The 27,330-nt window shown below is 44.0% G+C and overlaps 1 protein-coding gene across 1 annotated transcript in view; it reads left to right on the forward strand.

The window, feature by feature from the left end:
• Positions 1-27,330, forward strand: part of fmn2b (formin 2b) — a 36,143-nt gene that overhangs the window by 1,356 nt on the left and 7,457 nt on the right. Inside the window, 18 exon segments of the mRNA XM_056771146.1 lie at positions 36-599; positions 602-1,927; positions 3,331-3,497; positions 5,416-5,566; positions 5,901-5,915; positions 6,463-6,524; positions 7,890-8,767; positions 8,921-9,062; positions 11,933-12,020; positions 13,971-14,032; positions 16,898-16,989; positions 17,073-17,202; positions 18,396-18,542; positions 18,626-18,685; positions 18,909-19,029; positions 24,601-24,693; positions 26,182-26,233; positions 26,309-26,458. Coding sequence (XP_056627124.1) covers positions 36-599; positions 602-1,927; positions 3,331-3,497; positions 5,416-5,566; positions 5,901-5,915; positions 6,463-6,524; positions 7,890-8,767; positions 8,921-9,062; positions 11,933-12,020; positions 13,971-14,032; positions 16,898-16,989; positions 17,073-17,202; positions 18,396-18,542; positions 18,626-18,685; positions 18,909-19,029; positions 24,601-24,693; positions 26,182-26,233; positions 26,309-26,458 — 4,300 coding nt within the window.

A 27,330-nucleotide genomic window follows, 5' to 3' on the forward strand; every position in this document is an offset into this window, starting at 1 on the left:
CAGTAACTGTTGTGTTTCTCTTCTCATCTCCACAGCTGTTGTGTGTGTTTTCTTGTGTTTAATGATGAAGCCCGTGCAGATGCTGGAGGTCCCAGGAATCAGACAGCGGCTGCTGGAGGCGTTCAGTCTGGGCAGACGGCAGCAGTACCGCCTCCCCCATCCGCAGCACGAGCAGAGGGAGGATCTGAGCTCAGACGTCCCCTGGGGCCACTCCCCCTCCCGCCCCGGCTCGTTCCGCAGTGTGGAGGAGAATAATTGTGAGGGATACTGCGAGGCTGACAGCAACCTGCTCTATCTCTCTTTCGTCACAGCTTGTTCATCCATTCCCTCCCTCTCCTCGTCATCTGACGACGAGTACGCGTCGTCGGGGGCGACCGGGCGCTCACGCAAACGCGCACGCAGGCTCGGGAGCGGCCATGCCGTGAACGAGCTCCTCATCATGGGAAATCAAGACGGAAAGCTGAAGCGCACCGCCGTGGGGGATGCGGGAGGTGTGGCCGAGGACTGCGGAGCTCTCAGAGAGAATAATGGCACAAGGAAACACAACGGGAAGAAATCCCACGGCAAACATGGAGAGGGAGGCAAAAGAAAAACAAAGACTCCAAATCTGTGTTTCCTCACATACGAAAGCGTAAGAATCAGGGGAAGGCCAAGGGCTTTCTCGGCGGATCTAAAGAGGACGCACTAGACTCGCAGCACGATGAACTCGACAGCGTTCCATCTCTATGCAACAAAACCCCAGATCTGTCCGGAGATGAGCTGGGCCAGTCAGACGTCGAGAAGCCTCGTCTGGTGGCCGACAGCAGGCAGAACACGCTGGACGGCCCAGAGGAAGAAGAGAAGAAGGTGGCGAGCTCCGGCTCCGACATGGACATGTACAGTTTCCACTCCGCGGCCGAGCAGGAGGATTTGCTGGCCGACATTCAGCAGGCCATCCGGCTCAAGCAAGGTGTGATTCTGACCAGCGCCGTCGACCTGCCTTGGGAGAAGGATTGTAAACAAGCTGTCTGTGGTGATGTCAAAAGCACTCCCACCCCTGACTCGGAGCCCTTCACTGTGCTGGAGATGGTCTCTAAACAGCAGAACAGCCCGCACACCCCTCATCACCCCGCGGAAGACACGAATGCCGCTCTCTCCTCCGAAGAGGCCCTTTGTGCCTCAATCGCCGTGGCAACCGTGACAAAAGAGCCGGAGGCTGCGAGCGAGCCTGCCGCCCCTCCGCCCGTGGCCACAAACCCTGTTACCAAGACGACCAGCGCTACCAGTTTCCCGGACCTCACTGCTTCATTTGAAAGTGCGGTGGAGGCTGTGGAAGAGCAAGATGATGGCGAACACCCGGACGACTCGCCCAGAGACGCTCCAAGCACCGAAACGGTATCCGCCGATGACGCTCTGGAGTCGGGGGGCTCCCTGGAGTGTCTCAGCGCTGTGGATCTCACCACAGAACCGTGCGAGAACAGCGTTCCCATCACCCAGAGACGCAAGAGCAGCATGACGTTCTCGCAGTGGACGCAGCCAGAGAGTCCGCTGGCCACACGTCTGCTGAAGTCCTGCGCCGCCAATTCTGTCAAACCGTACCCCGCTATCAGCACGTCCTACATCAAAACCACCACCCGTCAGCTCAGTTCGCCCTCCTGCTCGCCCGTGCCCTCTCCATCTCACAGCCCGCTCTTCGCACGGAGAGGCCGCGACTCCTCGGCGACGGTTGCCAGGGTGGAGAGGAGACGGGTGAAGCGTCAGCGCTCCTACAGCATCACCGGACCCATCAGCCGATCGGCAGACTGGACAGAAGAGCTTCGGACGCTCACTCCTAAAACGGCGGGGTCGGCTGATTACCTGGAGTACGGCGGCTCGGAGGGGACACTCAGGACGGGTGGTGTCGCAGTGGCTCAGTCCTCCACCTCCAGCTTTCAGGAGGTGTTTACAGGTGAGTCACGTGATGTGCTGTATTTGAAAAGTGTTTTGAAATTCAAAAAATTTGTCAAATATTTGTACTTAACTTTTCTTATCAAATTATATGGGCCTGTTGTTTCTGTGTAGAGAGAGAGAGAGAGAGAGAAATTAGTCTTTTATTCTCTCGTCTCTCTCTCTTTGTTTATAAAGTGTCTGCTGGGATGTTTGAGCTCATTGTGTTGATAAACAGCTGTGGATGTGTTGTTCAGATGGATAAATCAGTCAGTCTGACTCTCTTCTCATTCGTCTGATTCACATTCTGATGGGTTTTGAGCTCTTTAATGTTCTCATCGTTTCTACTGGATCAGTTCAGAAGATCCGCTCTATTGTTCCTCACAACATACACTTAAAAAAGAGAAATAAAAATTGTTTAGTGTCTAGAGCAGATGATATCTGAGGACTGAGCTCCATTAGTTACATCACTGCCTCTCTCAGCCAATCAGTTCAATCCTCTGAGACCCCACAGCACTGACAGATCGATAGAAAATCTGAGAGCATCATCATGTGACTTCACATTTATTATTTATACCACATCACATTCACTTCTGACTGCATGAGGAACAGATTCACACAAACACACACGACACAAGTTAAATGTGCCCTGTCAGATCTCTCAAAACGCTGTGTACACCTTCCTCTGTGTGAGACATCACAGTCATGTGACAGTGACACACAAGAGAACAAGAGTCTGTTTCAGAACGTCATCATTGAGACATGAAAAGATGTTTAAAGAGACACTTCACCCAAAAATGAAAATTCTGTCATCTTTTCCTCTTCTTCGAGTTGTCTCAAATCTGTATAAATGTCTTTCGTTCTGATGAACACAGAGAAGATATTTGAAAGAATGCTTATAACCAGACAGATTTTGTCCCCCATTGACTCCCATAATAGTCAAAGAAAACATTGGTTGTCAAAAGTGTTTTAAATTTTTTTACTTCTATGGGTGTCGAGATCTGTCTGGTTATAAGCATTCTTCCAAATATCTTTCTCTGTGTTCATCAGAACAAAGACATTCATACACATTTGGAACAAATTGAAGGTGAGCAAATGATGAAAGCATTTACATTATTTTGGTGAAGTTCCCCTTCAATAAACTGTGTGTGGACTTGGTTCTTTATATGTTAGTGGGGACCTGAAGCTGAATACACACCAACTCATGGGGACTCGTGTCACTGTGGGCACCACGGGCACAAAAGCTTATAAATTGTACAGAATGATAATTTCTGAAAATCTAAAAATGCAAAAAGTTTTCCATGATCTTTAGGTTAGTGGGTTGGGTTAGGGGATAAAATATACAGTTTGTACAGTATACAACTCATTACGCCTATGGACTGTCGACACGGAGATAATAAACATACGAGTGTGTGTGTTTCTTAGGCCGGACGCTGTTGGAGAGGTTTTTCCAGCAGCAGGATTCCAGTGAACCCGAGGAGGCTGAGAAGATCTGCTCCAGGATTCTGGCCATGGGTTTACTGCTTCCGTTCAGTGATTGTTTCAGAGAGCCGTACAGCAGCAGCAGCGGACACCTCGCAACAAAGTTTGATGTGAGTTTCATCTCTTCACTTCAGTGTCAAATCATGAAGGAAACACGCATCAGTTTGTTTCACTGCTGCAAACATCACAGTGATGTCATCACTCACATGCTCAACAGTCATTTTACAGCACATCTGAAACACTTTTTCTGTTCTGAATTCATTGCAGGAGTTGAATTCATTTGTTTGTGAAGGTTAAGAATAAAGCTGAAGGCAGGAATATGAATATGTTATAGCGTCTGTGTTGAGATGTGTGTGATTTGAATAAGGAATCAGTCGACAGGATTCTCTCAATCAAACGCTTTTCTTCATGACTTCTCTTATTGGCTGATGCTGGTGTCATGTGATCTGCCTTTTGTGATTACCTCTTTTTGGAACTCTATTAATAGCTCTTGAGTCATCGTTTCATTCGCAAGAAGCCATATATACACACACACACACACACACACACACACTGAGCAGAGTGAAGTGTACACACACACACACTGAGCAGAGTGAAAGTGTACACACACACACACACACTAAGCAGAGTGAAAGTGTACACAAACACACACACACACACACACACACACACACAAACTGAGCAGAGTGAAAGTGCACACACACACACACACACAGAAGAAGGGAAAGAGAGAGAGAGTGTGTATACACACACACACACACACACACACAGGTTCAGGCTGCCATCTGCTGACAAACAGGATTGTGATGAAGCTGCAGGATCATTCACACTTCTTAAAGGAACAGTTCACTCAAACATAATGCTCAAGAATTGTGTTGTTTGTGTAACTCAAAATCATCCAGTAATGTCACAAGTCATATCTGAACACTACTACAAATGTGTGAGAGATTCAGCACACATGTGAGTGTGATGATGTTTATGGAACTGTGATGTAAATACAATCAAATTAAATGTGCAGATGTTTTATTCTTGATGTGTCAGCATCTGTACATTTAACGGATGGAAACAAATAGAATTCATGTTTTGAGAGACACGGGAGAATAACAGATGACAGAATGTTTCTTGTATGTTGTGTTTTAAGTTCTTGATTTGTCGGGTGTGTGTGCTGTTTGTTATGTTGCTGTTGCAATATTGTCTGGACCCTGCGTGTGTGTGTCAGAGAGAGAGAACAAGTGTGTGTTCAGAATTTTCATTATTTACAGTCCTTCCTTCCCCAGTGCTTGTGATTGGCTCTCTGATAAATCTGAGCCATCTCATTGGATTAAAGTGTTTGATACTGACCTTGTGAATCAGAGAGAGAGAGAGAGGTGATCTGTCTGCAGGATCATCAGCTGTTTTGTGCATCTATATTGTGTTTTGTGTGTGTGACTGCACAGCTGTGTTGTTGATTGGCTGGTTTGCAGGTATGTGTGACTGCGCAGCTGTGTTGTTGATTGGCAGGTGTGTGTGTGTGACTGCGCAGCTGTGTTGTTGATTGGCTGGTTTGCAGGTATGTGTGACTGCGCAGCTGTGTTGTTGATTGGCAGGTGTGTGTGTGTGACTGCGCAGCTGTGTTGTTGATTGGCTGGTTTGCAGGTATGTGTGACTGCGCAGCTGTGTTGTTGATTGGCAGGTGTGTGTGTGTGACTGCGCAGCTGTGTTGTTGATTGGCTGGTTTGCAGGTATGTGTGACTGCGCAGCTGTGTTGTTGATTGGCAGGTGTGTGTGACTGCGCAGCTGTGTTGTTGATTGGCTGGTTTGCAGGTGTGTGTGACTGCGCAGCTGTGTTGTTGATTGGCAGGTTTGCAGGTATGTGTGTGTGACTGCGCAGCTCAGTGTCACCTTCAGATGACGTTTGTTCATGAGATATTGTAAATATTTGTGTGTCTGTTTCTCATCAGAGTTCATGAGCTGTGTTTATGTTTGTCTTATCCCTCCTGTTGTTCTCTTATCTAATGCACATACGTTTGTTGTTGTTTGTGTGTTTAGCATGATCAGTTCTACACATGGGCAGCAGTGAGACAGCCGCCTCAGTCTCTGGAGCGTTTGGAGGGACGTTTGCCTGGACATCTGTCCAACCTGTGGCCCCTCGCCAGACCTGGACAGACAGACCAACCTGAAGTCAAATACACTGAGGATGGTACTGTACACACAAACACACACGCACATATATATATACACACACACACACAGGCCTTTAATGAGTCATTAGATTCTGTCACCACACAAATCAAACAGACACCGGTGGAAAGAGTCCAGACTGAACTTTAAATCCTGTTTCTAGAAGCTTACTGCTCCTTGTAAGCGTTTAGATTTATACACCGCGAGAGAGAGAGAGAGAGAGAGAGAGAGATAGCGAGAGAGAGAGAGAGAGAGAGTGTCTTCGACATTCAGCGCAGGATCTGTGTGAGTTTGTGTTGTTCAGGGCTCTGAGTGTCTAAACTCGATGTTTTCTTTGCTTTCTGCATTGACAGTAGAGGAAGAGGAGGGTGAGTAACTCAAATCACCACTCATCTGTCATTTTGTGTCATTTATCAATCTCTCATCCCTCTCTCTCTCTACATTTACATCATCTTGTCTTCATCATTCACTCAATAAACGACATCCTGATTGGATATCAAAGTGAAGAATGACTGGTAACCATCATCCTTTGAGGCATACAACTCATTATGCCTATGGACGGTCCCCACGGAGATAATAAAATGTGTGTGTGTGGTTTTGAAAAAGTGTACTGATGGTCTGCCATGAATGTGAGCGTTAAAGAGGACAGCAGTGATCTTCTACAATACCATCAAATCATTCATGATGACATCTGTGATCCACACACACATCTGGAGATATGAATGTGTTTTGATGTAACTGTTTCTGGTGGTTTCTTCATAGTTTTTGTTGACTTTTGCTGTGGTTCACTCTGCTCGTGTGGACTCAGATCAGATCCATATTTCAGAATGTAGATGACTCGTTTAGTTTTATCAGACAGGTGAAGATCAAGAAGATAATTTAATGTTTGTGTGTGTGTCTGTGTTTGTGTTTCAGAGCATCAGGCCGTCATCTTAGACTTAACGAAACTAAAGGATGAAGAAATCCGGCAAATTCAGGTTCGTCTCTCTTGATCTTATATCTTCACATCAATCATTCACATTTAAAGGGTTATGTGTGATTTTTGTGTATGAGTAAAGAAAATATCCTGTACATTTACATGTATACGTTCAGCAGATCTTTTATTCAGCATCACTTACCCCACATTCATTCTTTACTTTACGTCAAATCTGAGATGTTTGTGTTGTGGTGTTAACACACTGATCTGCCACGAAGCACTTACAACATCATGTGTCAGATTACACCCTCTTCTCATCTAATGATGTTTTTCTCTTTTTAAATGTTTTTTTCAGCACTGTGTCTCATAAAAAACACATTGAAACACAATTATTCTTGTTCTGATGTTTTCTTGAATGATCACTGAACGATGTGTGTGACATTAGCATCAGCGTAGTACTTCAGTGTGTCCAGCAGAGGGCAACACAACACAACACAACACAACACTAGAAGATTATAGAGAGCAAGTTCACACAAGTGTTTGTTTATTCCCGAGAACCTTGACTGCACTGAAACCTCACATCACCTTCATCATCATCTCAGTTTCTTTGACATTTGTGTGATTGGAGAATGTGTTATTAAGCGTCTCTTGTGGTTTAATTGCTTTCCTGTAGTTCATTGGTAGAGCATTGTGTAAACAACGCAAGGTTGTGGGTTCCATCCCAGGGGATTGTATATACCTATGTATAATTGTATAGGATAATGCAATTTAAGTCGCTTTGGATAAAAGCGTCTGCCAAATGCATAAATGTAAATGTAATTGAAACAGTAGAACTAGCTCTTTTAACATTTAACAGTAAAACACTTCTTATAAAATGATTAAAAACTGACGAGCACTTTTTATTGATTAGATATTTGAAGAACGCAGAGATACAGCAAGAACTATAAATGACAAAATATGCAGATACAAAGTTTCTAAGGACAGCTGCGATATTCATAATTCACATATACACATGAATATAAGAAATCTGTCTGCTCTCTCGAAGGTCCTGTAGGCAATCCCCTTAGTGACTCTCAGAGTGATGTGTTGTCTCGCTGTTTGTTTGAGGGACTAGAACAGCTCCCGGACTTCATGCTCACATCTGACTTCATGACATTCAGTCAAAGAAAAGCAGATTTATATCTGTATCTGCCTCCTGTTGTTCTGTTTGTCATCTGCCTGTTTCCCCATCTGTCTCTCTCTCTTTCTCTCCCTCTCTCACACTCACTCTCTATCTCTCTCTCTGAGATGTAGACATGTACAAATTTCATATATATTTTTGTTCATGTTTTGTCCTTTCTCCACATTTGTAATGTTGAAGGTCTTTTAAAAGACAAAATTCTGTCTGTCTCTGTGTGTGTGTGTGTGTGTGTGTGTGTGTGTGCAGGAGGAGTCTGTGCTGAAGACGGTGCATCTGAAGCAGGAGCATGTGTGTGTGATCGAGCAGTTGGAGCAGACGATTGAAGATCTGCGCTGTAAAATCGCTGAGCTGGAGAGACAGCCGCCGGAGCGGGAGGTCATCACACAGGATCAGGAGTGTGGCGGTGAGGAAGGTCTCCATCCAGACGTCTGCCATGTGGATCTACAGACTGAAAACCTGGCGCTCCTGGCGCTGGAGGTGAAATCGGTGCAGACGTCTCCTGTGGAGGAGAGCTTCGGGTTTAAAGTTCCTTCTGAGGAGCCCGGCCGGAGTCAAGCGGAATCACTGGAGTCACAATCGGCTCAGACATTTGTGTGTGTATGCCAGCAGCAACAGGGCACTTCACTGCCACCTCCACCTCCTCCACCACCTCCTCCTCTCCCAGCAATGACTGCTCCTCCTCCACCACCACCACCTCCTCCTCTCCCAGCAATGATTCCTCCTCCACCTCTTCCAGGAATGAGTGCACCTCCTCCACTCCCAGGCACTTCATTTCCGCCTCCTCCACCTCCTCTCCCAACAGGGACTGTTCCACCTCCTCCACCTCTTCCAGGAATGTGTGCTCCTCCTCCACCTCCTCCACTCCCAGGCACTTCATTACCTCCCTCTCTCTCTGCTGCTGGACCAGCACCCCCTCCCCCTCCTCCTCCTCCTCCTCCTGGTCTGCCGTCTCTGGCCCATGGGGCTTGTGGTCCGTTTGGTTTGGGATCTTTGCCTCCTCCTCTTCCGCTGGGTCTGTTTGCACTGGGAGCGACGCAGGAGAAACCGCCTCGCAAAAGTGTTGTAGAACCTCCGAGACCCATGAAACCGCTCTACTGGACCCGCATACAGCTGCACACCAAAAAGTACTGCAGTCACATTAACTGAACCTCTTCACTTTAGAATCAGGCAATAAAGTCCAATCATAAATCTCCCATGACATGGAAAACCAGCTTCTGTTAGATGTACATCAGATGGGCGATATTATTGTTCTCTAATAGTGTTTTTATTCTCTGCAGGGAATTGAGTTCTCTTATTTGGGAGAAGGTCGATGAGCCATCTGTGGACTTTGAGGAATTTGTCAATCTGTTCTCCAAAACAGCAGTTAAAGAAAAGAAGAAACCTCTGTCAGACACCATCAGCAGGTCAAAGACCAAACAGGTGAGCAGAGCAACTGCACTCACACACACACACACACACACATAAAAACACACACAGAACACACACATAGAAACGCATACACAGAAACGGACACACAGAAACACATGCAAGCACACACAGAAACTCACACACTCAAACACACACAGAAACACACATACAGATGCAAATTCACGCATACAAATGTGTGTGTGTGTGTGTGTGCGGGCGTGTGTGTGTTGCTATGCACTGATGGATGTCCTTGACACATGTTGTTTGTGTGTAAATGTGTGTTCAGTGTTTATTTCACACTGATCTGAGAACAGAAGTGAGGTGAACCACATTCATGTTATATTTGCATATTTCTAACTCGTCCAGTATTGTATTGTATTGTATGCAGCAGCGCTGTTGTCTGGTGGTTTTATGATTTTAAAGGGGCTTCTGGGACGGAATGTTTGGCTCGGGCAGTTTTGAGGCGTCTGTGGCTTCTTTGTTTGTGAAGTCTGATGGAGACGTGTCGTCTTCACAGCGACGCCGCACTGCAGGTTTGCAGCTTTTCTTAATAAAAAGGGGGAGAAGTCTGGATTTTTTCATCCCAAAGGAATTAGATTGTTTTCTGGCGTTTAAAGGTTTTGTGATTGAAATGCTAATGTGGAAGGCCTCGGATGACTTGTCTCATCATGTATGAAGGGTCTGGAGGTAATTAATCTCACGGAGGGGCCGGTCGGAGCATCTCCTGTTTAACAGAAGAACTTGTGCTCTTTTCTTTGTTTGCTCCTCATGTTTTAAACATTAACTCAGAATAATGATTGAAATCATTCTGCATGTCAGGAGTTGCTCGGCAACATATTCCTTTGATATATTATTAGCTATGTTTGTTTGGGTTAATTGTCATGGCAGGAAGTAGTTGTGTTTCACCCTGTAATGGCGTCGTTGACCTGCACTGAAATACTTTGGATTGAGTTTGGATTGAACATTGTTTGCATGTTTTCCTAAATAAAAGGTTTAAAGGTTGATTAGAAGCTTAGAGAGAGAGAGAGAGAGAGAGAGAGAGAGTGGATGCTGAACTGCTTTGCTTCTCTGTGTGTGTGTGTGTGTGTGTGTGTCTATTCAGATTGTGTGTCTCTCTGTCTGTCTGTGTGTGTGTGTGTGTGTCTATTCAGATTTTGTGTCTCTCTGTCTGTCTGTGTGTGTGTGTGTGTGTGTGTGTGTGTGTCTATTCAGATTGTGTGTCTGTCTGTCTGTCTGTGTGTGTGTGTGTGTCTATTCAGATTGTGTGTCTGTCTGTCTGTCTGTCTGTCTGTGTGTGTTTGTGTGTGTGTGTGTGTGTGTGTCTATTCAGATTGTGTGTCTGTCTGTCTGTCTGTGTGTGTGTTTAATGTGTGTGTGTGTGTGTGTGTGTGTGTCTATTCAGATTGTGTGTCTGTCTGTCTGTCTGTCTGTGTGTGTGTTTAATGTGTGTCTGTGTGTGTGTGTGTGTCTATTCAGATTGTGTGTCTGTCTGTCTGTCTGTGTGTGTGTGTGTGTGTGTGTGTCTATTCAGATTGTGTGTCTGTCTGTCTGTCTGTGTGTGTGTTTAATGTGTGTGTGTGTGTGTGTGTGTCTATTCAGATTGTGTGTCTGTCTGTCTGTCTGTCTGTCTGTCTGTGTGTGTGTGTGTGTGTGTTTAATGTGTGTGTGTGCGGTTGTGTTTTTGGCAGTGAGAGGACAGAATGCAGCCGTACGCTGGAATGAAGAACAGAAGAAAGCTCAGTGGTCTCTTTAAGCTCATTTGTTTGCCAGAGTTTCCGGTCTAATTAAAGAAAGCATTTCTCATTTACTCACAGCTTGAAGAACGTCTGTTTCTGCGTCTCTATTTCTCTTTTTTCAGGAATCTATAACCACTTCCTGTTGTGATTGCTGTTTATTCTTGTACATTGTGTTGTAGTTCAGGGATCAGATCTGTGTGTTATCTGTGGTTTTGTCAGGGTTCTGCTCACTGTGATTTGATTGTGTTCTGGTTCCTCTGACGTCAGACGCTTTTAGTCCGCTGCCCACAAAACTTCTGATGCAGATCAGTCTGTGTATGTGTGTTTGTGCCCGTGTGTTGTGTCATGTGTTGAGAAAATTGACAGGTTGTTGTTCACCTCTGGTTTGGTTTGGTTTGGTGTGTGTGCAGGTCACTCTTCTGCTGTGTCATGATGAATCTAAGATACAGGTTTCTTTAAAGACTAAATATTTGTTATTTTTGTTATGACATTGATCTACCGCATGTAGTGTCCCGGTAGACCATGTCTTACAAACATGAATTCATAATGCTTCACGCTTCAGGCCATGTTCACACGATGATTAACGGAATGGTTTTTCCTTTGCGTTTTTTAAATGTCTCACGCACACATGACAGCGTTATCAAAACTGTCTGCATTGACACAGATTCAGGATAACTGATAAACCGCTGTAGTCTGCACCAGGCCAGTGGATGGCGATGTTGTTGTGTAAAGAAACAGGACGTGCTTTGGCACACACACATGCACAGTTATAAGGCAAAAGTGCTTTTAATACCGTTGGTGGACGTATGTGTGTGTTTAAAGTCTGGTGAATGAAAATATTGTGTCTCCGCTGCTCTTATTGGTGCAGCAAATCCACATTATGTTGGGAAACGTTCATACTGAAGCAGCAAGAGGGCTCACAGGATAGGAAGCCGCCATATTGTTTAGGCTATACTCGCGCGTGACGTCGCCATTTCCATGTAAACGGACAGCCAAAACCCGTACATTTTTTGGGGGCTTCTCAGTTGAAAACAGTCTCGTGTAAACAGCCTCTCAGGGTCTGTGACCAAATACAATCAGATTATTGTGTTCATAACAGGTGTGTTTTCTGTCATCCTCAATGTGTGTGTTTGTGTTGTGTTTCAGGTGGTGAAGCTGCTCAACACCAAGCGTTCTCAGGCTGTGGGGATTCTCATGTCCAGTTTACATCTCGACATGAAAGACATTCGGCACGGTGAGGATATTTTATCATCATCATCATGTGTGTGAGGTGACGCCTGCGCTCCTCTGTGTTGTGAGTTTAGGTCTACAGTGATTGTGTTTTTGGGGACATCAGATGTCAAGGTGTTTTTTTTTCTTTTCTTTTTTTGTTGACATTTGTTGTATTTGAATGCCAGTGAGTGAGAGTCATGAAGTGGTCTGAGAAACTGAAAGCAAACGCTCACCAGCACTAAAATCAATGATATCAGCACATCATTTAATGAATCTCTTCTTTAAGCTTTATTTAGAAACTTTCCCCAGTCTTTAACAAGACATTATATATGTCAAAACGTTTAGCATACATTATAACCCCATACCACCAAAAATATGTAAACAGAGGAAATAAATTCAAATTCACAAGCAACACTAACAATAATGGATGCGACCAATTAAATAAAAAAAGACCAAGAACAATGTGATTAGAGGAAGTCTAACAGCAATGGTGATCACATTTAAAGCAATTTTCACAATATCTATATAGTGATCTGTTAAAGGGGGAGATATGATGCCACGTGTCATAGAATTTTGGACACATCCTTTCATTAAATACTTAATTTCCTCTCATGTCAAATATGAAATCAGGTCACACATCCCAGCTGAAGCTTTAGGTGGGCTTTCTGACTTCTGGTGTGTTCCCTCCAGATGAGAATGAAGCGTTAAGCGTGAGTGATTTACATGTTAAGTCAATGTAAAGAAGCGCTAGACATTCTGCGGCGCCATTCGAATTGAGCGCTTCGGGGGTAACACGTGATTCGCGCAAGATGAAAAATCGCAACTTTCGCACCTCATTAACCAATCAGGAGCTGGCTCTAGTAGATTATTTCGAGTAGACGTGATTACGACGTAGTGAGCGGAGGCAGACATCCAAAACAACAATGGAGGACAAAATCATTGTCGCTGTATGTGGATACCTGGAGCAGTACAATACATCTTCTTACTTTTTTCAAAATAGGAATAAAAAGGATCTTGCAGAAGCCCCTCCCATGATGCGAAGTTGCATCTGTTGTGTAGGGAATTTCATGCGCGAATGAAGCGAGTAAACTCAAAATGTTCAAGCATCCAACTACAAGCGAATGGCGTGATTTATTCGCACAAGAACTCTCAGTTCCACTCGAGCAGTATTCTTCTCCTCACTGTTTAGGTGGCAAAAGCCATAACATTCTTTACCTTGTTTGTCTATAATACTTTGTGCTCTGGGACACCCAAAATAGCAACTTCAACAATAGGATTTTATTTCCAAATCGAAATCATGAAATGAATCTCATTAGTTCCAGCGTGTCTTGTGATGTAATGACATCACGTGTATTGAGTGGAGTCCTATGAATGATGTCTGGAAATGATCCGTTTTAATAATAAAAGGAAAATTATATTGTTTATGTGTATCTAAATCTTGAAAGAAGCTTCATGTTAGGTTGAATTAATCCTTTAATCCTGCCAAAAGTGTGATTTGGTGCGGCACAGACAGGTCATGACCCCGGAGGTCAAAGGTCATCAGACCCTCAGCACTGTTCAATCCCTCAAGAAGTGTAAAAATCCATCCGTCCTGATGCTCACACGCTCGTGTGTGTTTGTGTGTGTGTGTGTGTGTGTGTGTGTGTGTGTGTGTGTGTGTGTGTTAAAGCAGTTTAGAGCTCTTTATGAGGATGATGATGACGATGATGATGATGAGATCTTACACATCTGTCTCTCTTGACCTTCCACATGCACACATTTTCAGTATCTGTATGAATCTGAATAAGTTTATAAGTATATCAGTTTATAATTCTAAGTATAAAAGTGTTGAAATAAAACAGATAAGTCATGTGATTTCAGACGTGATGATGACGATGACAATGATGATGCAGTGAGGCTTGATTCTGAGATGTGTTGTTGTTGATGATGATGATGATGATGTTGTGATGTGTCTGTGTTTGTGTGTCTCCAGCGGTCCTGAATCTGGACAACACAGTGGTGGATCTGGAGACGTTACAGGCGCTCTATGAGAACGTGAGTCAGCACATGTGTGTTTTGTTTGTTGTTTGAGGTTTTTCAGTATGTAGGATCTCATTCCTTCCTTTCATCTTTAATACAAATATTTTGATGTTGTCAGATCTATATGAGGCTTGAAGGTTCATTGAGTGTTGACATCAGTTGATGGGTTTGTGTTACAGACATTCACATCACATGACGTGTGGAGAAAACATGATGTTATAGATCATCTGGACAGTTTTGAATGGGTCAAAAGATTTAGGTCGCAGGAGACATGATGGACATTTTGAGACTTTGTTTGTTTGAAATCTGCCAGCGGTCGTGTTTGACTCTTCACCGTTTTAAAGCGTTTTATGATAAACATTTGTTTGATAGAACTCCTGCGAGTGAATTTTTATTCTTCCATTCCCGCCCAAACTTTAATTTAGTGCTGTGACAGTCAGACCTTAAACTCGTCTCTCTCTCTCTCTCTCTCTCTCTCTCTAATAGTGGAATCCAGACGTGTTGATAAATAAAACACACCGAGTCTGTTACTGTAATGATTCCTCTAATGTTTTATGTGTGTGTGTGTGTTTGTGCGGTTGTGTATATTGTCTTTTGAAATGTGTCTGTGAGTTTGTGTTTAAAGGTTCCTGTGTTCTGAAAGCTGCTTCATGTTGAAGGTGTTTACACTGAAACTGGCAGTAAATGGGATGCAGATCGCGGGTGTATGGAGGCGGCGGCGGCTAATCACAGTGTTTGAAGTGTGTGAAGAGCGGCCTCGCGGCTGTGATCGATCTTCTCGTGATGCTTAATGGAGCCGAGAAGTTTTCCAGAGTTTATATTCACGCCTGAACTGTACACGTCTGTCGCCGCTCTCTCCGTTCTTCCAAACCAAAGTGTTTGTTTCTCTCTCGTGAAAGAGAAAGCTGTGATGTGCCTTTGATCCGTCTCCTGGTGCTCTCGGAGCGCTGAGATGTGTGTTTCTGTGCTGTTTGATGTCCATTGGATGTTTAGGAAGTTTTTTATTCTGTTTGAGCGAGAATCTCTTCACCTTTACAGCCGTCGAAATTCAAACCAAAGCTCATTGACGTCAAACTGTTCTGACTGTCGGGTGTCGTTCTCACAGTTTTATGATATTACACTTTTGTGTGATTCCTATTGTTTTGTGTGGAGAAGAAAACTCTTGAGACGACGCTTCTGTCTGCTTCTTTGATTTCATTCCTGTGATGGACCCCGCTCATAACACAGACAGCGGTTCACACAAATATGCAGCTTGTGTTTATTATAAGTGGAACGCAGAAGAGAGCAATCGAGAGGACGCTGGTAAAGACATCTGAAGCGTCGTAAGAACTCATCGCCGCTTTCTTTGGTCAAGGCCCGCCCATGAGGCCATATGACTGACAGGGAAAGCAACCTATCTCGTTTGATTTTGTGCCTCGTCATGTTTAGAGGTGTGAAATGTCCCCGCAATAACACACCTGTGTACATTCACCAACGTGTCGAAAGTTAACAGCAACAAAATGATTAGGGTTATGCCGTGAACCTCGCATACTTTTAACAATGAAGGATTTAGTCGATCGTGTTGAATTCTTATAGCAACCGTTGTAAACACGACAGCTTACTACTTAGATCAGACGGCTTTATGTTGTCTCCAGATGGACCGTTAAAGAACGCGACATGTACGTCATCAAATTCAACCAATCAGATGTCAACTTTGAACTTGCTGAAGTGTTTCCAGAAAGTGTGCCTTATGCATCAGATGTTTAGCCAGCGCTTCGTTGCCAAGACTTCTGAGGCTGAGACTATAAATGGGGCCGGGGCCGTCTCACTCTGCTCTCCGCATGTGTGCGTCTCTTCACACTCCGTCGTGCCCATCTTAAGTTTAAGTAACACTTTTTCTTTTTTGTCAGTGTATAGGCCAACAGAAAAACAGATCTAGTGTGCAACATAGCAGCCTAACCCAACTCGCAGTGGTACATGAATCCCGTACAATTGATTCCCTGCGTTCCATTCTGAAGTGATCATCCCTGTGCCCTTCTCTCTTTGGAGAGTAAAGCTCTTGATGTGTAAACTCTGAAGGGAAAAATGCAATTGTCTGTTTAAAATTCACTTGGCAAACGGAGCAATAAAACAACATCTTTTCTCTTTATTTGGAGTGATGTTCTGTATGATGTCCCCTTCCTGAAGAATCCTTCATAGGGAGATATGTTCTGTGTGGAACGTGTCGCGTGTCTGCACGCGCTTGTTTCCTTTCTGCAACGCCCAGCCGCGCATCTCTACTTGCGAGTTGTAGACATGCCGCGCTGCGCCGCTTCTCGTCCTGTGCGCTCTGTTGGTTCAAGTCCTAATGAGCTGTTTGTGAAGAAAGGCTCGACTTCCAAATGATGTCATTTTAATCCAATTCAAGCATTTAAATAGGTTTGTTCATGGTGTGTGCGGCAGCAGTGATGCACAAGTTAATGGGTCATCTCAATTATTGTGAATTTTAAATGAAGTTTGACAAAAAAGGACTGAAATACAAACATTATACACACAATTCTGTGGATGTTAATAACTGAAGATATTTGATGATGACAGAAGGAAAGATTGTGTTCTTATCACATGTTGCTTTGTGATCTGCAGGTGTCTAGAATGAGTTTCATCAGCATTTTATTTTTCATTGCAAAGGGCTCTCAACTTATATTTTACAGTTTGTCTATTATTACGTTTATAAGCTTCGAATACACACCCCACCCCGGCTCATAAGAAATGCCAGTTTAACCCCCGACAATAACCATTATACAACTAAAGCAGAACACATTCATTCATGTCATCTCCACACACAAACAGATGAAGATGTATTTCATTAGTTTGAAGTTTTGTGGGTGGTGTAAATGTTTGGCGCTTGTGTTGTGTTTTCAGAGGGCTCAACAGGATGAAATGGATAAAATCAGCAAACACATCAAATCATCAAAAGATAAAGAGGGAAACAAACCTCTGGATAAACCCGAACAGTAAGAAACACCAGACACACCATCAGAGCGTCCGTACAGATGAGACGTAATGAGATGTGAATACTGTCTGATGTTTCTCACAGGTTTCTCCATCAGCTCTCACAGATCCCAGATTTCTCCAGTCGAGTCTTCTGCATTCTCTTTCAGTCCACCTTCACTGAATGCATCTCGTCTGTCCAGCGCAAACTTCACATTCTTCAGAGGATCTGCAAGGTACTTGATCTCACACACAACTGTCTCACATACACACACACCTGTCTCACACACACACCTGTCTCACACACACGCCTGTCACACACACACACGCCTGTCACACACACACACGCCTGTCACACACACACACACACCTGTCACACACACACACACACACCTGTCACACACACGCCTGTCACACACACACACACACGCCTGTCACACATACACACACGCCTGTCACACACACACACACGCCTGTCACACACACACACACGCCTGTCACACACACACGCCTGTCACACGCCTGTCACACACACACGCCTGTCACACACACACACGCCTGTCACACACACACACGCCTGTCACACACACACACGCCTGTCACACACACACACACACACCTGTCACACACACACACACGCCTGTCACACACACACACACGCCTGTCACACACGCCTGTCACACACACGCCTGTCACACACGCCTGTCACACACACACGCCTGTCACACACACACGCCTGTCACACACACACGCCTGTCACACACACACGCCTGTCACACACACACGCCTGTCACACACACACACCTGTCACACACACAGACCTGTCTCACACACACACACACCTGTCACACACACACCTGTCTCACACACACACACACCTGTCACACACCTGTCTCACACACACACTCACACACCTGTCACACACCTGTCTCACACACACACCTGTCTCACACACACACACACACACACACACACCTGTCACACACACACACACACACCTGTCTCACACAAACACATGTCACACACACGCACCTGTCTCACACAAACACACACACACACACACACCTGTCTCACACAAACACCTGTCTCACACCTGACACACAGACCTGTCAAAGACACACACACACACACCTGTCACACACACACACACACCTGTCTCACACAAACACCTGTCTCACACCTGACACACAGACCTGTCAAAGACACACACACACACACACACCTGTCACACACACACACACGCACCTGTCTCACACACACACACACCTGTCACACACACCTGTCTCACACAAACACCTGTCTCACACCTGACACACAGACCTGTCAAAGACACACACTACTTTCACAGACACACACATCTGTCTCACACACACACACCTGTCATACACACACACAGGTTCACTGAGGGTAGGTTTGTGTCTCTCTTTAGACCCTTCAGAGTTCATCTGGAGTTCAGCAGCTTCTTGGTTTAGTTTTAGCTTTTGGGAATTTCATGAACGGTGGAAACCGGACCAGAGGTCAAGCAGACGGTTTCTCACTGGATATTCTGCCCAAACTGAAGGATGTCAAGAGCAGCGTGAGACACACACATCACACACACCTTTTCTTGATTTTGTGATGTCCAGTATTAGTCATGACTTGTTTTCTCTGTGTTTTCAGGACAACAGTAAAAGTTTGCTGTCTTATATAGTGTCGTATTACCTGAGACACTTTGATGAGGTGAGCTTCATCAATAACATCATCATCCAATGTTTGAAAAAGAGTTCATCCAAACCTGAATCCACACATGACCCACTGACTTTTGTTCAACACGAACAGAAAAAAATCAGGCTGAACTTTTGATGCGTGTGAAATAATTGTGCTGTGTGTTAAATCACACCTGAATTGATCAAAACCCTGCGCCCGTCATATTTATGATGAAACATGACTGTGTGTGTTTCAGGACGCCGGCAGGGAGACATGTGTGTTTCCTCTGCCAGAACCTCATGACCTGTTCCAGGCGTCTCAGATGAAGTTTGAGGAGTTCACCAAAGATCTCCTGAAGCTCCGGAAAGATCTGAGAGGTAAAATCAATCACACAACACAACTGTAAATGACTGGACTAATAATTCTGTGTTAATAATAAACCTGTGACGGATTGTGTTCATGAGATAAATCTGTGTGTGATTCTGGACATTAAACGGCACTCTGTTATTCTCTCAGATCATCTGCTCGTGTGTTAACACACTTTATTCACTTTAATGGACGTTTGTTGTGAGCGGTTTAACATAAAGACTACAACAGCTTTTTCCTCAATCAATATGAAGATTTTTCTGTCTTAAATCTGAGAGTTGAATGATTTCCATGCGGTTTTGTAAAGCGTTGTGTTAATGATTGTAAGCGTATGTTGTGTGTTTGGCTTCAGGAGGAGGATTGAACGCTCTTGACTTTCTAATGTCAGCGACTGATTTCCATGTAATTGGAGTAATTGCCGTGTGTTTGAGTTGAGAATGAAAGATTGTGTTGTGCTTTCCTTCACTTCTGGCCTCTTTAATCTCTGAGGTTAACAGCCTCACATTTCCCATCTCGCTCTAATCCTCCTCTTTTCATTCAGCTTTGACACGTCCGTGCGGTTTTAAAGTGTGTGCATGTGATGGTGTGTGAATGTTTGTCAGGAAAACCCCGCAGGATCAAGTGAAGAAGTTGATGTGCTGAATTTGCTCTGCGGTATGACGTTGTGTTTTTATAGAACGGATGCAGGGAGTGTGATTCATGTTTGGCATGTTAGCAGATGTTTTATCGCTTGTTGCAAACCAGGAACATTTGCCAAACAACAGACACAAAGGTGGAGGAGGGAACTGACGATGGTAAAGGCCCGTTCACATTATAAAGATAACTGTTACTATATTTGCGTCCACACCAGCAGACGATAACAATAAGGTAATGTTTATTTTAAACCTGCGCGCTGCAGTAGTCCCAGTCACTGACAGAAAAGCTGTGTTACGATCACCAAAGGTCAAACATTGTCTGCCAGAAAGTGTGTTTTATCGTTCCTCAGCTGGGAAAAATCGCTTTGAAAGTGAATCCAATGATATGGTTCTCCTGTATCTTTATAGTTAAGGTGTGAACCCCGCTATTCTCCTGAATTAAGAACGATTTCTAAAACTGTGAAGAACACTGAACCGCTCACTTTTATCTCAACACATTTAAACAAAGATCAAGAGAAAGATGTTACATGTGAAAACAATATTGTGCTCTTCCAAAATGATCTCAAATATAACTTTGTGACGGTGAGACGGCATAGTCGCAGGACAAAACATCACTCAACCGTTCCGATTAAAGTCTCGAACAGGTTTGCCCCGCTCAGTGACGCACCGACTGAGAAACCTGCTGAAAGTGCCCTAGTGATCGGTGATTCTATTGTCCGGAACGTTAACATAGAGACACCAGCCACAATAGTCAAATGTTTACCGGGAGCCAGAGCGCCTGACATCAAGTCAAACTTAAATGTGCTGGCTAAGGCTAATCGTAAATACAGTAAGATTGTTATTCATGTCGGCACAAATGATGTTAGACTCCGTCAATCGGAGATCACTAAAGATAATATTAAAGAGGTGTGTGAGCTCGCAAAAACGATGTCAGACACTGTAACATTCTCTGGCCCCCTTACTGCTTACCGTGGTGATGAGATTTATAGCAGATTATCATCACTAAATGGCTGGTTGTCTGAGTGGTGCCTGCAGAATAATATAGATTTTATAAATAACTGGAAGAGTTTTGAGGGCAGACCTGACCTGTTGAAACGAGATGGTCTCCATCCCTCCTGGGATGGGGTTTCCCTCCTCTCTAGAAATTTGGCACACAGTCTTAATAATGCTAAAGTCTGACTACCTAGGGCCCAGGTCAGGAAGGAGACAGAATGGCTTAACCAACTGTCTGCTTGCCGTCTCGCGTTACAGAATACACAAAATATACAACATGTAATAATCCCTTCTTACAAACAACATAAAATAGAGACTGTGTCTGTCCCCCGGATTAGCAAACATAAGATATTGCGTAAACCTCTTGAAAGTAATTTAATAAACGTTAAACAAATCAAACATGAACAAAATACAGATAATCAGCTGTTACGACTCGGATTGCTTAATATTAGATCTCTCTCAAATAAAGCACTTTTTGTTAACGATTTGATAATCGATCATAAAATAGACATGCTTTGTTTGACAGAAACATGGCTAAAGCCAGATGATTTTATTACTCTAAATGAATCCGTTCCCCATGATTATTACTATAAACACGAGCCTCGTCTAAAAGGTAGAGGGGGAGGTGTCGCTGCACTTTACAAGAATTCTTTTATTACCTCTCAGAAGTCTAATTTTAAGTACAGTTCTTTCGAAGTCATGGTACTTCACGTATCGACACCTAATACTAAGGACAAAACATTTTTAAAATTTATTCTAGCTATTGTATATAGGCCTCCAGGGCACCACACAGATTTTATTAAAGATTTTGGTGGGTTCTTATCAGAACTAGTACTGGCCGCAGATAGAGTCCTTGTCGTCGGTGACTTTAATATCCATGTAGACAATGATACAGATGCCTTGGGACTGGCTTTCAAAGACACTCTTAACTCCATGGGCGTTAGTCAACATGTGTCAGGACCCACTCACCTTCGTAATCATACTTTAGATTTAATACTTTCTTATGGTATAAATGTGGACGATGTTAAAATCGTTCAGCAGAGTGAAGATATTTCGGATCATTATCTGATATTATGTTTGCTTCAATGGCCTACGGCTGCAAATCAAACTCCTTGTTACAAATATGGTAGAACGATTACTTCAACTACCAAAGATGCGTTTCTCGATAATCTGCCTGAATTGTCTAAAATATCCAGCATGAGTAATAACGTTGACGATTTTGACACTACTATTGAACATTTTAACTCTACTTTCTCGGAAATATTAGACACAGTTGCTCCTCTGCGTTTAAAGAAAATTAAAAATAGCAGCCCAACACCGTGGTATAATGAACACACTCAGACTCTAAAAAAAGCATCCCGTAAAATGGAGCGCAACTTTAAGAAAACGAATTTAGAGGTATTTCGTATAGCATGGAAGGATAGTACTCGAAATTACAGGAATGCAATAAAAACGTCTAGATCCGCCTACTTTTCAACACTAATAGAGGAAAACCATCACAACCCTAGGTTCTTATTTAACACCGTGGCTAAATTAACAAAAAATAAGTCGTCATCGACGTCAGATTCTGATTATCAGCATAACAGTGATGAATTTATGAACTACTTCACAAGTAAAATCCAAGATATAAGAGAAAAAATTATAACAATGCAACCTGTAGTGAAATCCGCTGAACAAACTAACTACAGCACCCCTAAGGAGAAATTGCAATTATTTTCTACAGTAGATCACGATGAACTGTCTAAAATCATTAAATCATCTAAATCATCAACATGCATGCTAGACCCTATACCTACAAAACTACTGAAAGAAATGCTCCCCGAAATTATAGATCCTCTTCTTAGTATTATTAACTCATCTCTGACATTAGGACATGTGCCTAAAGCATTTAAGGTGGCTGTTATAAGGCCTCTTTTAAAAAAAACCAAACTCGACCCCAAAGAACTAGGGAATTACAGGCCTATATCGAATTTACCTTTTATATCTAAAGTTCTGGAAAAAGTAGTTTCAACTCAATTATGCTCCTTCCTCCAAAGGAATGACATTAATGATGAATTCCAGTCTGGATTTCGAGCATGTCACAGTACAGAGACTGCTTTGATCAGAGTTACAAATGATCTGCTTTTAGCGTCTGACCGTGGCTGTATTTCGTTATTGGTGCTGCTAGACCTCAGTGCTGCATTTGACACCATTGACCACAGCATACTTCTACATAGACTCGAAAATTACGTCGGCATTAACGGAATAGCATTGAAATGGTTTAAGTCTTATTTATCCGACCGTTTTCAATTTGTAGCAATAAACAATGAGGTGTCCCGCAAATCACAAGTCCAGTACGGTGTACCACAGGGCTCAGTCTTGGGACCCCTGCTCTTCGCATTATACATGCTACCTCTAGGAGATATAATAAAGCGACACGGAATTAGCTTTCACTGTTATGCTGATGATACTCAACTTTATATTTCCTCGATGCCTCATGAAACCCAGCAGTTTCATCGAATAAAGGATTGCATAGTTGACTTAAAAATGTGGATGAGTAACAATTTTTTACTACTAAACTCGGACAAAACAGAAGTGTTACTTACTGGACCGAAAACTGCTATGCGTAACAACCAAGAATACTGCTTAACGATTGACGGTTGCTCCATAAAATCCTCGTCATCAGCTAAGAATCTTGGCGTTGTATTTGACAGTACTCTCTCATTTGAAAGCCATGTCGCCAACACCTGTAACATTGCATTTTTCCATCTTAAGAATATATCTAAATTACGTCATATGCTGTCACTGTCAGATGCAGAGAAATTAATTCATGCATTCATGACATCAAGACTAGATTACTGTAATGCACTTCTAGGTGGTTGCCCTGCGGGCCTATTACAAAAACTGCAACTGGTTCAAAACGCGGCAGCTCGAGTTCTTACACGTACAAAAAAGTATGAGCATATAACCCCGGTTCTGTCAACCTTGCACTGGTTACCTATAAAGCATCGCATTAACTTTAAGATCTTGCTTATTACCTATAAAGCCCTACATGGTCTAGCGCCGCAGTATTTGAATGAACTTCTATTGTATTACAGACCACCACGTACATTACGCTCTAAGGGGTCCTGTCAGTTGGTAATACCTAGAATTTCAAAATCAAGTGCAGGTGGTAGATCCTTTTCTTATCTAGCGCCTAAACTTTGGAATATTCTTCCCTGCACGGTCCGGGAGGCAGACACACTCTGTCAGTTTAAATCTAGACTAAAGACTCATCTTTTTAATCTTGCATACACTACACCTCCATAATATTAATCCTCAGAGGATTTAGGCTGCATTATTTAGATCAACCGGAACCAGGAACACATCCAACAACAAATGATGTACTTGTTGCATCAAAGAGTGCAGAACAGTACTCTACTCTCAGCCAGTCTTGTCTCTTTGTTCCAAGGTTACCGCAGGATGCAGTTCATGCCCAGACCTGATGGCAGAGCTGAGAATGGGAAGCGGTGACCTGACAAGTGCTAAGAGGATAGAGCTGGATAAAGGACGCGACAACTTTGTTTTTTTTCTACAACATTTCAAATGCTATTAGATTGTTAATGATAATCTTTAATTTTTATATTTTTATTAAGCCTTGTTGTGCAAGCACTGATGAGCTTGTGCAGAGGCAGCAGCTTTTGCCAGAGGGGAACTGGAATCCCCTGGTTGGGCCTGGGTTCCCCTGAGGTTTTTTTTCTCGATGGGAGTTTTGGGTTCCTCACCACCGTTTGCATATTGTTTTGCACTATCTGCCTGGCCGGGGGGGCTGCTTTAGAATTCATACTTGTATTCAATGTGTCTCATGTACAGCTGCTTTGTAACAATGAAAATTGTAAAAAGCGCTATATAAATAAAGTTGAGTTGAGTTGAGTTGAGTTGATATCAGCGCTGATTGATGGAGTTCACTGATGAGTGTTTGTGTGTGTTTCCCAGCATGCACTGCAGAGGTTCAGAAGGTTTGTTCCAGCAGTACAGATGAACACCTGCAGCCCTTCAAAGAGAAAATGGAGAGTTTTCAGTCTGAGGGTGAGTGAAGAAGACCCTTTTCATGCCATCATCATCATCATCATCACAACTCTCCCGTCTATGATCTCGGCCTATTTCAGCTTTGTCAATGTAAACTGGGCTTTGTGTTTCCATCTGTGTGTGTGTGTGTGTGTGTGTACTGGGGTTCTATTAAGGGTTGACTGGTGTCAATTAAACTGGGAATTCTTCAGATTCTTCACATCTGTGGTGGAACAGAATTCCTTGACGTCTCCTGAGAATCCACTGAACTCCGGCCTGTTCCTTCTGCCATGGGTGAAAATTACAGGCCTGATTACCATTAGTGTGTGTGTGTGTGTGTGTGTGTGTGTCAGGTTTTGTCAATGGGATGAGACCCCCCATCTCTAACATGAGATTTACCTGATCTGTGATCTATCAGTACTGCACATACACACACATGATTTTATCAAACACACACAGAATTGTGTATTTGTGTGCTGTTTAATGCACAATTATTCAAAAACACACAGATTGTCACAAACACACACACACAGTTCTCTAGACAGACAGGCGGTGCGGTGGGTTGGGAGGTGTGGGGTGGAGGGATTGATTCTGTCCCTTCATGGTGTTGAACCCTTAACCACTACCGGCCTCAATTTGTCAAAGAGCACCTTGAGCAATGACCCCTGTTGACCTTTACGCTTCTGAGGAAGCCTCTCTCTCTCTCTCCCGCTCTCACTCTCTCTCTCTCTCTCCCGCTCTCTCTCTCCCGCTCTCACTCTCTCTCTCTCTCTCTCTCTCTCTCCCCCGCTCTCTCACTCCCGCTCTCACTCTCTCTCTCTCTCTCTCTCTCACTCTCTCTCTCTCTCTCACTCTCTCTCCCGCTCTCTCACTCTCTCTCCCGCTCTCTCACTCTCTCTCCCGCTCTCTCACTCTCTCTCTCTCTCTCCCGCTCTCTCTCTCTCCCGCTCTCTCACTCTCTCTCTCTCCCTCTCTCTCTCTCTCTCTCTCTCTCTCCCGCTCTCTCACTCTTTCTCTCTCTCTCTCTCTCCCGCTCTCTCTCTCCCGCTCTCACTCTCACTCTCTCTCTCTCTCTCTCTCTCCCGCTCTCTCACTCCCGCTCTCTCTCTCTCTCTCTCTCTCTCTCTCTCTCTCTCTCTCTCTCTCTATTCACTCTCTTTCTCTCTCTCTCTCTCTCTCTCTCTCTCTCTCCTCTCTCTCTCCTCTCTCTCTCTTTATCTCTCTCTCTCTATTTATCTCTCTTTATCTCTCTCTCTCTCTTTAGCTCTCTCTCTCCTCTCTCCTCTCTCTCTCCACTGTTGCACCATTTGCTAGATATATATTTTTAATGTAATGTGATGATGGAGAGGTATTTGTAAGCGTAAGGGTTCACATTCTTGCACTTGTAATGCGAGGAACACAACTGAATGTAAAAGCCACTCGTCCAATCAGTCACGATCATTCTGAATGTTGAATATTAACACACAGACACATGCTCAGAAGATGTGAAATCGTTTTTTGTTTTTACAGCAAAAACAGAGCTGGAGATAGAAGAGACACAACTGAGCGACACACACAAAGTGTAAGTGCACAAACACAAGAGTTTAATGTACAGTACGTGTGAGGAGACCATGTTGATGTGTTGACCTTTCTGCAGGTTCCTGGAGCTGTGTTTGTTCTTCTCCGTGAAGGCCAAGGGCGGCGAGAAAGAGGTTTCACCCAACACCTTCTTCTCCTTGTGGCACGAATTCTCCACCGATTTCAAAGACGCTTGGAAGAAAGAGAACAAGGTCATTCTGCAGGAGAGGTATGTGAGCTTTTCCCCTGAACGTATCTGGATCAAACAAAGAACCGTGTCAACAAACACCTTTCACCTTCTCTCGCTGCAAAACCGCCGTTGTTTAGTCCAGGATCACGGGCGGCTCGGCGCTGTAATCTCTCAGGAATGCGGGACGTCCACACACAAAAAAAGTCTCACGAAAGCCTTCCCCGAGGCCTTTCTCCTTCTATTTGTAGCGGCTGATTTATTAAGTACTTCAATTAAAAGCTTCCTGTCAGAAGTTGCTCTTTAAATGTTGTGAAAACAGCCTTTCGCTGTTTTCTTAACAGGAGAAGACTCGCCGACAGGACGTGAGGGGGGGACGGGGGGTCCGCCAGCGCCTGCCGTCCATGTGAGCTGCGTCTGGCGTCTTGGTGATTAAATGCTAGAATACCTGAGGCGTGCACAGGTGCATCATGGGAAGGTTAGGTTCTCTGTGCCAGGCCCGACTATCTGCGGGGTCAAACTTGTTACACCTCGGGTCTGAGTGATGGGCCGAGCTTTGTTCTGACGCTGAAGAGTGCAGAGAAGCGCATTCCTGGAATTAAGCTCTCCTCCACGCGAATGAATCTTGCGGCAGTGTGTTTGTTCTACACTAAACGTGTCTCTTTGATAGTTGTGATCTCCTGTGGAAAGATCAAAGACATGGACTTCAGCCGCTCGCGTCAGTTTTACGACCCCGCCGAACGGATCCCGCACGTGTGTCCACTCGTATCTTATTGTTTCCTTTTCACGTGACTGTGTGTGTTTTCTTCAGAATAAACTCACAATTCTCCCAGAACTCGTGCCATGTGTTTAATATTAGATTATATCTGCCACATTGAGATTCCCTCACAAGCGCGTGAAATGAACCCTGTCTG

Source organism: Triplophysa dalaica, chromosome 17 (genome assembly GCF_015846415.1).
Source record: "Triplophysa dalaica isolate WHDGS20190420 chromosome 17, ASM1584641v1, whole genome shotgun sequence".
NCBI lineage: Eukaryota > Metazoa > Chordata > Actinopteri > Cypriniformes > Nemacheilidae > Triplophysa > Triplophysa dalaica.